A 14,620-nucleotide genomic window follows, 5' to 3' on the forward strand; every position below is an offset into this window, starting at 1 on the left:
TTAGTTATATTTTATTTATACAGTTCTTTGATCCATATTTGCTAACATTTAAAAGCTTGTACCAGGTTTCATTGTGGATTTTACCTTGGTAAGATGCTCATAGTTTTGGTGCTATGCATAAAATGCATGACAGTAAAGAGAACATGCAATTTAACCCTTTAACTGCCATGCAGCATGCATCTGCCTGTGTCATATTGTCTGGAAACATGATTTAAATGAATGTGAAAATGCAACATCTATGCTAAATAGCGTCAATTCAAAGTTGCTGGTTGTTAAAAAACTGTTTATGAATTATAAAGGTTTTACAAACAGTACAACAGATAACAATCTTTAACTTAGTGTACAGACAATATGCAAATCTTCCTTTGGATGTTAATGAACATGTATGCATGAAATTGTCATAAATAAATCCAGGGTTTGAGTAACAACAGCCCTGGACCCTTTGGCAAAACAATCCCCATTGGATATGGTGCTTTATTTGATACATTATGTCTAAAAACACCTGCATTCCTAAGGAATCAGATAATGCTCGAGTGGATCTTTCACCAGTATTTCCACTGGAGGTGGGCAAGATCGCCTGATCCAATTGTTTGGCCCACAACATTTGGATAATAATTTCAATTATGACGCCCTTTGGATTGAGAACTGCGTCAACATGCAGATGCACTGGTTGGGTAGGCCCATCGGAGGACCCCATATACAGGCAGATAAACTGCCAAACTGGTCTGAAGGGGCCATCATCTTACAGCCACCTTTAGGGGCATATTTACTAAAGGGCGAAGTGACTAATGCTAGCGAAAATTCGCCAACATGACGTCATTTCAGAACTTTGCTGATTTACTAGCGGTTGCTGGCGTAACTTCGCTAGAGATAGACTCTAGTGGTACTTCGCTCCCAGGCGAATTTGCGCTCTGGTGAATGGGCATAACTATGAAAATTCACGAAGATGTGGATTTTACTGAAGGTTACCTCTTATGCGCCAGATTTGCCTTTGCCACTTCAGACCAGGCAAAGTGCAATAGAGTAGATAGGAGTTCCTGAAAAAATATTTGAAAATTTTTCTAAGTCCCAAAAAATACTAGCGTCTTTTCCTTTTTTCAGGGTGACAGGCTGCAAAAGAGTGTAACATTTTTTTGGGGTAACCGGCTTCCCCCCTACATTTCCTAACATATGGCACATAAACTATACACTGGGCTCATGTTTAGGGCAATATAACAACTTCATTTTCTTTTTTAAGGTTTCCTGGGCTTGTGTAGTGTAATGTATTGGCTGCAACATATACGTCCATTCAACTTTAACTTCCCACTGTATGCAAATTAGGCAACGCTAGTGCAACTTCAATTGGTGCAGTAACACTAGTGCAACTTCCCCAGCGTTCAACGCCCTGGACGCAACTTTGGATTTTAGTGAATTAGCATTGTCCTGGCGAATCTACGCCTGCCAAAGTGTTGCGCTGTGAGCAAAGCCGTTGCTAGAGAATTTGCGGAGGTTAGTGAATTTGCCCCTTAGTTAGTTAATCAATTGGTCACACAGTTAGGTTGATATGGAGCATATACAATATCTGTTCATGCATGGCCACCTTAAGACCATTGTGGTCACAAATATCACTGCATAATTATTTATTTTCAGAAGACATTGTCCTATTAGAAAAATGTAAGATGGAAAAGATGTGCATGAAAAAAATAGAAACTGCTATTTTTTAAGCAATCCACAGTTCCTGAGCTCCTGACTCTACTTTCAGAGATTTATATTCCTTCTTTTTCAAAGTACGACATTCCAAGTGGGAAAAAAAAAGAAAAGCGAAACATCAGGCACCGTTAACGTTGACATTTTTACTTTCTGTATGTCAGCTACTGACCTGCTTTTTCAAAGTTTTAGTTGTTGATATTTTGAACTTGACATCTAGCATGAACAAATCTATTCCAAGCAAAATAAAGCATAAACGTAATACATAGTCAATAGGTCTTAAATGGTAAAACGTTATCAGAAAACTAGCATAATAAACACCAAAGCTTTTTTTTAAGGATTACTATTGGTGTTGGCGATACTGTTAGCATTCTAGAACTTTCTGAACAAACTCTGAATCAATATTGTTTTGAAGGGATTTAAACATTTTGTAACTGCAAGGATTGAGCCATAATACAGATGGGACATTATTATACTTTTGCTCAAGGTCTGTTTGTGCAGAAGAACCTTCTTGCTGTTTTCTGAAACTCCATGGAGTTTAACCACGCATATATTATAACACTCAAAATATTATGGAAATAACCAATAATGTTTACTGAATTATTTCTCATTTTGTTAGGAGTTCTATTATGTTAAAGTGATACTTACACTAAAAATTGTCTTTTCAAAATATGTGTTGATCGTTTTTCGTTAATAGTTCTGCTTTTGTAAGTAATTGTCACTTGAAGTTCCTAAACCTGACTGTTTTGCCAATGTGACTGTCCCTTCTTAACATGTCAGTTAGAGTTTCTAATGCTAACGGACTATTGCTGCACAAATATGGCAGCCCCCTCATAGAGGAACAGGGTAGTAAGAAAGGTAATGTAAAAGCATCAGGCAAATACTTTTATAGCAAAATTATAAATACCATTCAAAGATAATGTTATGATAGATAATAAAAAAGGTTATTTTCTGATGTCAGTATCTCTTTAAGTAGAGAACAAAAGACCAGAAGTCTTAACACGTGCTAGAGCACAAAGGGGTGCTAAATCAAGCCCCTTAATACTCATTTAAGAAGAACTTGCATCCAAATTCTTGCGCTCATGTTAGGAGATAGGAAGGTTTATGCATACGTGGTTGTATTTTAAGGGGTATATGGGTCCTGCCGGGGGGGTATATGGGTCCTGCCAGGGGGCCCTGAGGGGGTGCGGGCCCTGGCCCAATCGCACCCCCTGCTCCCCCGGTAGTTACGCCACTGGTTCCAGGGAAACTATTAATGAGCGGCAAAAGGGCCATATTGTTGTTTTAATCTTTTCATGCTATGTTTAAATCACAGAACCTCAATGTCATTTTTGCATTTTCCCTTTCTAGAAAAAAATTAGTGATGAAATGCCCAGAACCACAATGCCCATTAAAAACACAGTGAAGATTTACTCAGTGTGCCATGGGGAAGATGGAGATAGTGTTTGTCATATAAAATGATCAAATGTTGTAAAACTGGAAACAAAATATTGCCTTGTTAATTTTTTATTGCACGTTATAGAGATTTAAGTGAGCCACTTGAAGAGGTTGTGTGCTTAAATATCATAGTCATTAATTTTTCTCTTATCGGAGCTGAGTGAATCATATTGCAGATATTCATGAGGCAAAGTCCATGACAGGCCTTGATAAATGACCTTGGCATAATTTAAGACACAAATTGCACAGTTCTAGTTTCCTGTTTTTCGTTTTCTTTTGAAGAGAACCCGTTACAGATTTAAAGGAAAAGCTAAAAATAATAGCTTAGTATTCTCCTGGTTTTTGTGTCACTTGATTTTTCTGTTTATTGACTTTAAAGCTGTAGTTCAATCAACATATAGTATGTTATAGCATGTCCTGTTCTTAGCAGCCTTTCACGTGGTCTTCCTTTTCTGCCTTTTTTCCAGCTTTCCAGCGAGGGACACTGACACCAGCAGCCAAGACCTAGTGCTCTGAGAGATTGCAATGTTATTGTTATTGCCACATTGTATCACATCTTTTTGTTCTGGCCTTTTCCTGGTCATCTTCCAGTTTCACAATAATACCAATGCATGCATGGTTGCTAGTGTGAATTTGAGTCTTGCAACCAGATAGCTGTTGAAATTCCAAACTGGAAAGTTAATGAAAAAAGTGAATTATTACAAAAATGCAGAAAAATAAAAATGAAGACCAATTGCAAATTGTCTATATTACAGTCTATAGCATACCAAAGGTTAATTTAAAACTGTAGTTTTAGTGCTTTAGAGCTCTGCACAGTTTACATTTTTAATCTCTTCTCACATAATTAGTTTTTGGTGGCAGCTCTCTTGGCCTGTCATTGCAGAACTTGGAGGCCTGTAGATTCAGCAGCTGTGGAGGTTATTTGAGTTTGCAAGAGTCTTCTCCAATCAGAGGGCTTTCTGCACACTGTGATCCTGTGCTTAACAGTGAAAAAACACTTCTCTTCAGCCAAGCACAGTGAAATAAACCTCTGCAAACCCTCCAGCTTGTGTATTAGCTCTGATTGGCAATACAACAGTCACTTAATGGTTTTGCCAATAAATCCAATGTAGATTTTAGGAGATTTGTGTGTGCATGTTGGAAACTGATCTGCTAATGACACCCCTTCATCCATGGTGCCAGTAACCACCTTCTCCCCATAAACCTGCTTACTTCATCCTCTAGTCCCAAGCATTCATGATAAAGATTCCACACTATTCTTTAATTATTCGTAAATGTATTATTTATATATAGTCCCATTATATATAAGCAGTGCTTTGCAGACATTGTTTATCATTTACAATAACTTCTCAGTAGACTGGTAGTTTCACTTGATTGTGCTAATAAGCACAGAAAGTAGAATGTGAGTAGCCTTTACAATTTTAGAGTTTGGCCCTGTTTAGTGCAAAAAAAAAAAATAAGTAAATAAAAACTATATGCATTTCCTATCAGTAGGCAAAGAGTATGTTCAGCACAAAACCTATTTATTGACTAGTGTTAAAAAAAGGTCTTAAAAATAAAAATCCTGAAACTAGGAATTTAAATAGATAATAGAGAGACTGTATCTAATCTAGGACACTTAAGGTAGCTGAGCAATCACTTATAGCCTCTCTTTTTGCAAATTAAATAACATTTCTGGATATACAATCTCTATTCATAATAGTATTGAACACATCTTTATGTTTATGAGCTTTGCCTCAGCTTCTCTCTATCAATTTCTATGCAGAGAAAAAGTAATTAGCTCCCATCTAACTCCAGCACGAAAATGCATATGCTTGCTCCAAAATCTGCTCTATGTATCTGCCCACAGGCCGTACGGTGCCTGTCAGCGCAGAGAAACAAAGAAGCAGATGGGAGCACATAGGCTACTCACTGCCTGCACAAAAAAACACAGACAAAGAGAAGTCAAGGCCTAACCCTGTGTGCTGTTGGATGTTTGTATCAATGAATTTATTGTTACCTTAGTGACATGTTTTAAAGGGGCAGTTCAATGAAAATGGCTTGTGCTGAACATGCTTGTTGCCTACTGTTTTAATCACAAAATCACAAAAATTTGATTTTGTTTCAGAGAGGTACAGATCAAAGAGGGAAATTAAAACTACTGCATGTTTGCTCCTTGCAAGGTAGATTATTACATTACCAGTTCACCAATAATTCCCATAATGGACTGCTAAAAGCAAAGCACGAATGGAGGGGGTTATATTATATAGTACCAGGAAGAAACCTACACAGACGCAGGGAGCATACACAAACTCATTGTTTGAATCAAACTCACTATTGAGCCCTCATGCTGCTGAATTGCTTGTTTTCATATGGGGCACATCAGGTACATGTACTATTTACTAAGTCATGTGAAAATAGGAGTTTTATTGTTTTCTTTGTATTGCCTCACATCCTGTACTTAATGTTCTTCACTTGGTGGACTGTGAGTAGTCAAAATAAAAGTTTGATATCGTTACTGTAATATATTCCATCTTTAGCAGAAAAAATGTGATGCATAATCTGAAAAATAACATGTAAAGATATGAGCAGATCAAAGCAAACAAAATCTAGCCCAAGGCAATCTGAATTCTTCAGACCCCATATCAGATAAGAGTCAGCATACCACACACATATTTGACAGAAATAGGGGAAAATAAAATACTCCTGAATTTCCTTCAGCTGCTGCTTACAATATAACTTTTGTCTTCCTCCACCCCACTATTTTTCCCTGTTTGTTTTCATTTACATATTCTACTAAGGCTAGAGTGTATATTACAGTGATGTACATTAAAGGGTACCCATAAATGAGACTGATGGCATTGCAAGGACTGGTACAGTTATTGGTTGTGCCTGGGGGTGCTTACTTCTCTAGTTCAGCATTTACTCAGCATCAACAAAGGCTTGCTGGAGAAATGGTGCCAAGGGCTAAAGCTACAGACAGTCGCACCTGAAACATGTCAGGATTATGATGCTGCTGTATGCCTTTTAGTATTTTGCAACAAAGACTTTTTGCTTTTAACCTAACACCTGAAAGTGCGGAGACCTTGGTTTTCTCTTTATGATTGTGGATATGGCTTGGAATGCCTCTGAGGAGACTGCACCCGGCAAGTTATTTATCTGCAACATGGCTTTCAAGGTTAAAAGAATTGTTCAGTATAAAAATAAAAACTGGGATAAATAGGTAGGCTTTGCAAAGTAAAACATGGTTTTCAATATAGCATACATATACAATATTAGCAAAATTTTTGGCCACATCCCATAATTACCGTGTCCATTTAACAAAATTTGGCAGGTTATGAAAGTTTGAACATATTTCCAAGCATTTTATGTGTTATTAAAGTTTTGCCAGTGAAGCTGAAATGGCCCTTTAGGGCAGGGGCACATGGGCAGATTCGGGGATATTTAGTTGCCTGGCGACAATCTCTATACATTTGTAACAATTTAAGATAAGCAAAGAAACAATTGCAACTATTTAACATAAGCAGGTCTCTTGGGGAAACTGAGATTCACAGCTTAAGGCAGGGGCACTCGGGCAGATTTGGGGAGATTTAGTCGCCTGGCGACTAATCGGCTCTTCTGCAGGGCGACAATCTCCCCGAACTGCCTTCCGCCTGCTAAAATGAAAAATTGCCTGCGCCAATGCACTCACAGTCCTTAGATTTCCAAAGTTGCACGAAGTTTCCCCGTGAGGCAACTTCAGACAACTTCAGAAATTGAAGCACTGTGAGTGCCATTGCGCTGGCATTTTCTCATTATAGCAGGGGAAGGCAGTTCGAGAAGATTGTCGTCCGCAGAAGAGGCGATTAGACGCCAGGCGACTAAATCTCCCCGAATCTGCCCGTGTGACCTTAAGCTGTGAATCTCAGTTTCCCCAAGAGACTATTTTAAATAGTTGCAATTGTTTCTTTGTTTAGCTTAAATTGTTATAAATGTATTGAATATCAGTGACAGGGCTCTGACATAAAAGCCTCTTATTTTAATTAAGCTTCAGACACTTTGTACCTTTTTCTGGCGTCAGTGCAGGATATCAAAGAGAAACTCTGGAATTTTCAATAAGAAACCCTGGACTGTGGGTTGATCTGTCAAATCTAGACCTTCCAGTAGATAATGGGAGTTTGGGAGGTATGATATAGTTAGTTAACCAAAAATGTAGTCTATGAAAGCTCCTATGATTGGATGTCTAACATCATGTCTAGCCAGAACACTACTTCCTGCTTTGCAGCTCTCTTGGCTTCCACTGACTGGTGTAATTAACCAAACATTTGTCAATCAGTGACTTGAGGTCGGGCACATGGGTCATACCTGTTGCTTTTGAATCTGACCTGCATGCTAAGAATCAATTGCAAACTCGGTTATGTCCCACATGGCCCCCCTTAAAGTGACTGGATCACCTGACTGTAGCTGGAAAGGGTGGGAGCTACAACATGGAGCTGGCCAGTGCTCATGTATAAACTATAACAAAAAAGAAAAAGTTGTGCTCACCCCTATATTTTCAACAAATTTTCAACCATTAAGGGGGGGGTGCAATTAGACTGTGACCATATATCTCATACAGACAAGTACAAGAGGTCCTCTGCAATCAACTCATCAAATATTAAGCACATCGAGTTTTAACTTTGAAAGAAAGCAACTTGCAGGTAAAACTTAGTCCCTGTGTAACATTTATAACTAAGTAGTAGCATTCTTAATGAAAGAATGAGTTGAGTGTTTGACTGGCAAGACCAGGGATGACTTTGACGTAGTTGGCCAGCTTAAAGGGATACTGTCATGGGAAAAAAACATTTTTTCCAAATGAATCAGTTAATAGTTCTGCTCCAGCAGAATTCTGCACTGAAATCCATTTCTCAAAAGAGCAAACAGATTTTTTTATATTCAATTTTGAAATCTGACATGGGGCTAGACATTTTGTCAATTTCCCAGCTGCCCCATGTCATGTGACTTGTGCCTGCACTTCAGGAGAGAAATGGTTTTTGGCAGGCTGCTGTTTTTCCTTCTCAATGTAACTGAATGTGTCCCAGTGGGACATGGGTTTTTACTATTGAGTGATGTTCTTAGATCTACCAGGCAGCTGTTATCTTATGTTAGGGAGCTGTTATCTGGTTACCTTCCCATTGTTCTGTTATTAAGCTGCTGGGTGGGAAAAGGGAGGGGGTGATATCACTCCAACTTGCAGTACAGCAGTAAAGAGTGATTGAAGTTTATCAGAGCACAAGTCACATGACATGGGGCAGCTGGGAAATTGACAAAATGTCTAGCCCCATGTCAGATTTCAAAATTGAATATAAAAAAATCTGTTTGCTCTTTTGAGAAATGGATTTCAGTGCAGAATTCTGCTACAGCAGCACTATTAACTGATTCATTTTGAAAAATTTTTTTTTTCCCATGACAGTATCCCTTTAAATATATTGCAATATATGGACAAACAATCCCTGTTTTGTTTAAAGGGGAGGCCACCATCTTGTGTCAGTGACACTCACATGCTCAGTAGGCTCTGAGCAGCTGTTGAGAAACTAAGCTTAGGGGTCCTCACAAATTATCAAGCACAAAATAAGGTTGGCTTGTCGTATAAGCTGATGCTACGGGGCTGATTATTAAATTCTGATGCTAGATGCACTTGTTTATTTGCTAGCATGTAGTAATTATTCATATTTATTACTAATCAGCCTTTTAATGTGACAGTTATGTGTACTGTATATTTTGAGTGGGTCCCTAAGCTCAGCAACTGACATTAGCACAGAGCATGTGAAGTGAATCAGCAGAAAAGAAGATGGGGAGCTACTGGGGCATCTTTGGAGACACAGATCTATACTGCTAAAGGGTTGTGGTTGCCTTGGGCTGGTACAGAAGCCCAAAACATAATGTACAACATTTCTAGCGTACTTTTTTTAGTTTAACTTTCCTTGCCATTTAAAGGGCCAGAGTATGATACATGTCGAAACTCGAATTCATATATTTTTTTTAAAAAACTCAAATCAAATAACTCCCTAGTCTAATTTGTCAGTTTTTACCATAAAAAAAGTGAGAATTCAAATTCGAAGTTTCAATTGGACCCTTGAAAAGTCTGCCCCTTAGTGTAAGGGCAATATGCTGTCTTGTTGGCAGAGGACTGCTACACATTAATACCTAAAGGTGTATTCTTTTCAAATGCGTAGATGGTGATACTAAAACCATTTACAACTGGTCTTCATTGCTCTTCAGGTTTGTGTTTCAAAAGCTACTTGGTTGCTATGGTCCAATTCACCCTAGCAGATAACCAATTGCTTTGGTGACTAAAAGATGAATGGGGGGGGGGGCAGGATAGAAAGATAAAGTATAAAAAGTAACTATACTGGCATCACCGGGCAATAGTGTTTTGGATGCTGGGTCAGTAAAACCCCAACAACCAGCATTTTAAAATGGAAAAGAGCTGGAAAGAGAAAAGTTAGAAGAGGACAGCAAAGAATTAAAAAAAACCCACATAATTAGGCTAAATGTACAGGTCAGCTATGAAGTATGTAGTGGACACAAACAACTTATTTTCTTTAAGAAGACTGTGAGTTTTTGTGTATATGCAGTATTTAGCTTCTACCTTAAAAGTATTTCAGAAATTGCAGAAAGCAAGGTCTATCAAAACAAATCATCCAAGGTTTGAAATACTGTTATGTTCTATATGAATCCCAGGCTTCTGATATGTTAAGCAGTTTGCCTGTTACCGCATATCTAGTATCTACCTAGTTTTCCATTAATTCATCCTAAAAAAAAATATTTTAAAAGGCAATAAGACTGCCTTGTTTTATATCAACCATAGACACCATTGTTTAACCTGTTTTCTTCCAGGGGGCAGTGGATGGGCTAAAGGAAAAGGGAACCTGGCAATCTTTATATTTTGTGATGTACAAAAATAGGGGTCTAAAAAATGGTAATATTACATGATAAAATCCTTGTACTTATCTGCATATTATGTACATTGCTTGTACCAGCAGAACACTATATTGTGTTGACAGAATTTTTATCATGCACATTTTACAACCAGAGAGATTATATTACAAAATATGTCCAATTATACAACTAAAGCAGAAAAATGTCTTGCCATATTTATTCTATTCCTACTTACCTCACTCAATATGGTTACATGTTCAATTTGGGGTTAAAATAGATAATATCCATCAAGTTAGTCAATTTATTTTATTTGCTAACATCACTGACCCACACTAGGTAAAACAAATAGTTTTTACCTTTAAGGTTGTGAGTAAAATATCTAATCATATTAGATTTAACAGTAGATTTAATTTAGCAAAGTACACTGTGCTTTACAAGCAACAGTCATTTGTATTTTCTTTTTTCTTTAATACAGTTTGTTAGGTGTCACTGTGGATGAGCTTTGCTATAGAACACTGAATATAAATTAAACATTAAATAGGTAGACAGAGGCAGCTGTAGACTCTCAATTATAATCTCTGGATGCGCAGTTAGTGCCTGAAGGACGTTGACATCCATTTCATATCACATGTCCTTCTTTTGAAAGATGATCATTGGGGCTCAAGTAACTTCCAAGCACAGTAAAAGAGTGCATAATTTATAGCTTTATTTCTCAGACAAAAATGATACAAAGAGAAATCTGCTTTATATAAAAATGAATCTCCCTTGCTTTTTCTGCAGATTGGAGCACTCCAAGATTACTACCACTTTTTTCACAGTAAGACCATCAAGAGATCCATTCTAGCCAGCCGAGGTACGCACAGCTTCATTTCTATGGAACCAAAGGTAAGATTATCTTCCTGTATGCCCAAGCCCCAAGTATTGCATTTTTAATTTGTAATGTCACACCAAGAAGTGAAGCCTGATTGCCACCTGACATCTGTAAAACAGATCTTATATGTACCCTGTTTCAGAGACAAATAGAAACTGCAATGCCTGGGATATGCACACCCCTATTCCTATACAATGCTACAAAATTCTCACTATATGTGAAAAAGTGCTGTTTTTGGTTCTTAAAGGGATACTGTCAGGGGAAAACATGTTGTTTTCAAAACGCATCAGTTAATAGTGCTGCTCCAGCAGAATTATGCACTGAAATCCATTTTTCAAAAGAGCAAACAGATTTTTTTATATTCAATTTTGAAATCTGACATGGGGCTAGACATATTGTCAGTTTTCCAGCTGCCCCCAGTCATGTGACTTGTGCTCTGATAAACTTCAGTAATTTTTTACTGCTGTACTGCTAAGATCTAAGAACAGCACTCAATAGTAAAAGCCAAGTCCCACTGAGACTGATTCAGTTACATTAAGTAGGAGAGATAACAGCCTGCCAGAAAGTAGTTCTAAAGTGCAGGCACAAGTCACATGACTGCGGGCAGCTAGGAAACTGACAATATGTCTAGCCCCATGTCAGATTTCAAAATTGAATATAAAAAAATCTGTTTGCTCTTTTGAGAATTGGATTTCAGTGCAGAATTCTGCTGGAGTAGCACTATCAACTGATGTTTTTTTAAAAAAACATATTCTCCCATGACAGTATCCCTTTAAGACATTATGTAAATGCAATATGCTGAAGGTCACAAAGAGGTGATCACTTCAGGCCACACACCGAGCATTTTTAAAAAGTGTGCAGAGCAGTCAAGTGATCTGGTGTGTGCATAACATTTTTCCTTGCAATATTTTGTGTGCAATGGTGTAATAATGTGAGTACTGTATGTATGGAAGGAATACAGGTCATAAAATTCCTTCCAACACTTCAGATATGCCTTTTAATACACAGTCACAAATAGTTTCATCCAATCTGAAAAGGTATTTTGTAAATTCTTCTATGTAAGTAAATATCTTTAAACCTTCACAGAAGATGTTACATGTATTTTTTCACTTTCCCTGTAGTGCATGCTACTGCCCTCTGCCACTGACCATTATAGGATTTTAGTGGTTTCTTGCTGTGACCTTCAATATCCTTATAGCTAGGAAGCCTCATGAAAGTAAAATTACAACAGCCGTATCTCCGATTGTTTTGCTCTACCTAATTCTTAAATTATATGCTTAACTATTGTAAGAAGTAATTTTTATGTATTAAACACATTTCCACCATTCATAGTCAGGTTGGACTTATTTTTTAAGGCAAATATACCAGTGCATGGCCTGCACATGGGCCTGTGCTGTATAGTTACGTTATTGTGCATACATCTTAGGAGAGACTCTTAAAGCATTTTAAAACCGCTGTCACCTCACAGTATTTCTTGGCTATCAAATATGGAAAGAATAAATTAATTAGTTTGAGGCTACACTAGAATCCCTGGACAATTAAAAAAAAATTCATATTATACTTTGGTAGTATATGTATGGGATCTATTATCCAGAAAGTTTGGAATTATGGGAAGGCCATCTCCCTAAATCAAATAAATCACATTTCCCTTTTTTCCCTGTAATAATACAATTGTACCTTCTACTTGATTTCAGCTAAGATACAATTAATCCTTATTAGCAGCAAAACAATCATATATTGTTTAATTAACATTTAAATGATTGGAGATCCAAGTCATGGAAAGACCCCCCCTAATTCAGAAAACCCAAACATTCTGGCTAACAAGTCCAATACCGATAATACACTGTGCTAATAGGAAGCTATGTTAACATGAACTTTTATTTATATATACTGTGTGAACTCTCTAGCTGTGTGTTAATGGCTAAACTGTTTGGCTATGTAGCTCTGAGTATTTGAGCGTTTGTCAGTATCTGTATAAATGTGACTTTGGATTACAGAGTACAATGGGGTTTACAAACTAAAAGGTTAGGGTACAATTGAGACATTAGGATTATATAAACACTTTGTCATTTTTGATACAGCAATGATTAATTAAGGTACAACGAATAGGCCTCTTTAAACAGATGGGTCTTTAAGGAGCGCTTGAAAGTTTGGAAGGAAGGAGAAAGTCTGACAGCTTGTGGCAGAGAGTTCCAGAGAAAAGCAGAAGCCCGAGAGAAGTCTTGTAGACGGGAATGGGCAGAAGTGACCAGAGGAGAAGTGAGGCGAAGATCAGAAGCAGAGCGTAGGTTTCGTGAAGGAGTGTATTTGGAGATTAGAGATGAAATATAGGGAGGGGTTTCATTATTAAGGGCCTTGAATGTGAGTGTAAGTAATTTGAATTTGATTCTAGAAGAGATTGGGAGCCAGTGAAGGGACATACAAATGGGAGCAGCTGATGTTGAGCGGCGAGCTAGATGAATGAGTCTAGCGGCCGCGTTTAGAACAGATTGGAGTTGTGAAAGGTGACTTGTTGGAATACCTGTGAGGAGTAAGTTGCAGTAATCAAGGCGGGAGATGATGAGAGACTGAATCAGTGTTTTAGTTGATTCTGAACTGAGATAGGGTCGTATTCGAGCAATGTTGCGCAGTTGAATACGGCAAGATTTTGCAAGTGTTTGAATGTGTGGTGAAAAAGACAGATGAGAGTCTAAGATAACTCCTAGGCAGCGTGCCTGTGTGGTGGAATGAAAGGTGGTGTTGTTTACGGTGAGTGATATCTGAGGGACAGGGGAAGATCTTGGAGGAAATATGATGAGTTCTGTTTTAGAAAGGTTCAGTTTCAGGTGGCGCTGTGACATCCAGGAGGAGACAGCAGAAAGACAGTCTGTGACTTGGGAAAGGACAGAATTAGAAAGATCAGGAGTAGACAAGTAGAGTTGGGTGTCATCAGCATAAAGGTGATACTGAAGTCCAAATGACTGAATGAGTTTTCCTAGTGAAGTTGTATAGAGCGAGAACAGCAGGGGGCCAAGAACAGAGCCTTGAGGAACTCCAACAGAGAGTGGGAAAGTAGTAGAAGTAGAGTTAGAGAAGGAAACTTTAAAGGAACGGTCAGACAGATAAGATGTAAACCATGAAAGAGCAGTGTCCCGAATGCCAGCTGAGTGTAGAATGTCAAGGAGGAGTGTGTGGTCAACTGTGTCAAAGGCTGCAGAGAGATCTAGTAGAATTAGAATGGAATAATGACCTTTAGACTTTGCCAATAGAAGATCATTGGTTACTTTGGTGAGGGCAGTTTCAGTCGAGTGTGATGGGCGGAAGCCAGATTGCAAGGGGTCGAGGAGGGAGTTGTGAGTGAGATGCTGGATCAGGCGTTTATAAACAAGCCTTTCTAGTAATTTGGAGGTGAATGGAAGAAGGGAGACCGGTCGATAGTTAGTGGGAGAGCTGGGATCAAGGGAAGGTTTTTTGAGGATAGGAGTGATTAGTGCTTGTTTGTATAATGATGGAAAGGTACCAGTAGAGAGTGAAATCCTTGTCTGTTAGCCACCATTTATTCCCTGTTTGCTATAACTGCAGTAAAGCACTGCGTATCTTGACAGCGCTATATAAATAAATGATAATGATGATGATGATGATGACTTTGTGTTTGAGGTTAAATAAATATCCTTTGCTGGCTCTCTGATGTTGTACTACAGGGGAGTGTTTTACTCTTTCAATATTTGTGGTGATTGTGAATGTTTTGCAGAGTGTATGGTATCTGGC

General features: G+C 38.1%; 1 protein-coding gene across 1 annotated transcript in view; it reads left to right on the top strand.

The window, feature by feature from the left end:
- The window catches only part of pcsk5.S (proprotein convertase subtilisin/kexin type 5 S homeolog), a gene marked incomplete at its 5' end in the record, with an annotated part of 230,007 nt that overhangs the window by 14,808 nt on the left and 200,579 nt on the right, over positions 1 to 14,620 (top strand). Inside the window, 1 exon segment of the mRNA NM_001092999.1 lies at positions 10,783 to 10,887. Coding sequence (NP_001086468.1) covers positions 10,783 to 10,887 — 105 coding nt within the window.

This window comes from Xenopus laevis, chromosome 1S, assembly GCF_017654675.1.
Source record: "Xenopus laevis strain J_2021 chromosome 1S, Xenopus_laevis_v10.1, whole genome shotgun sequence".
NCBI lineage: Eukaryota > Metazoa > Chordata > Amphibia > Anura > Pipidae > Xenopus > Xenopus laevis.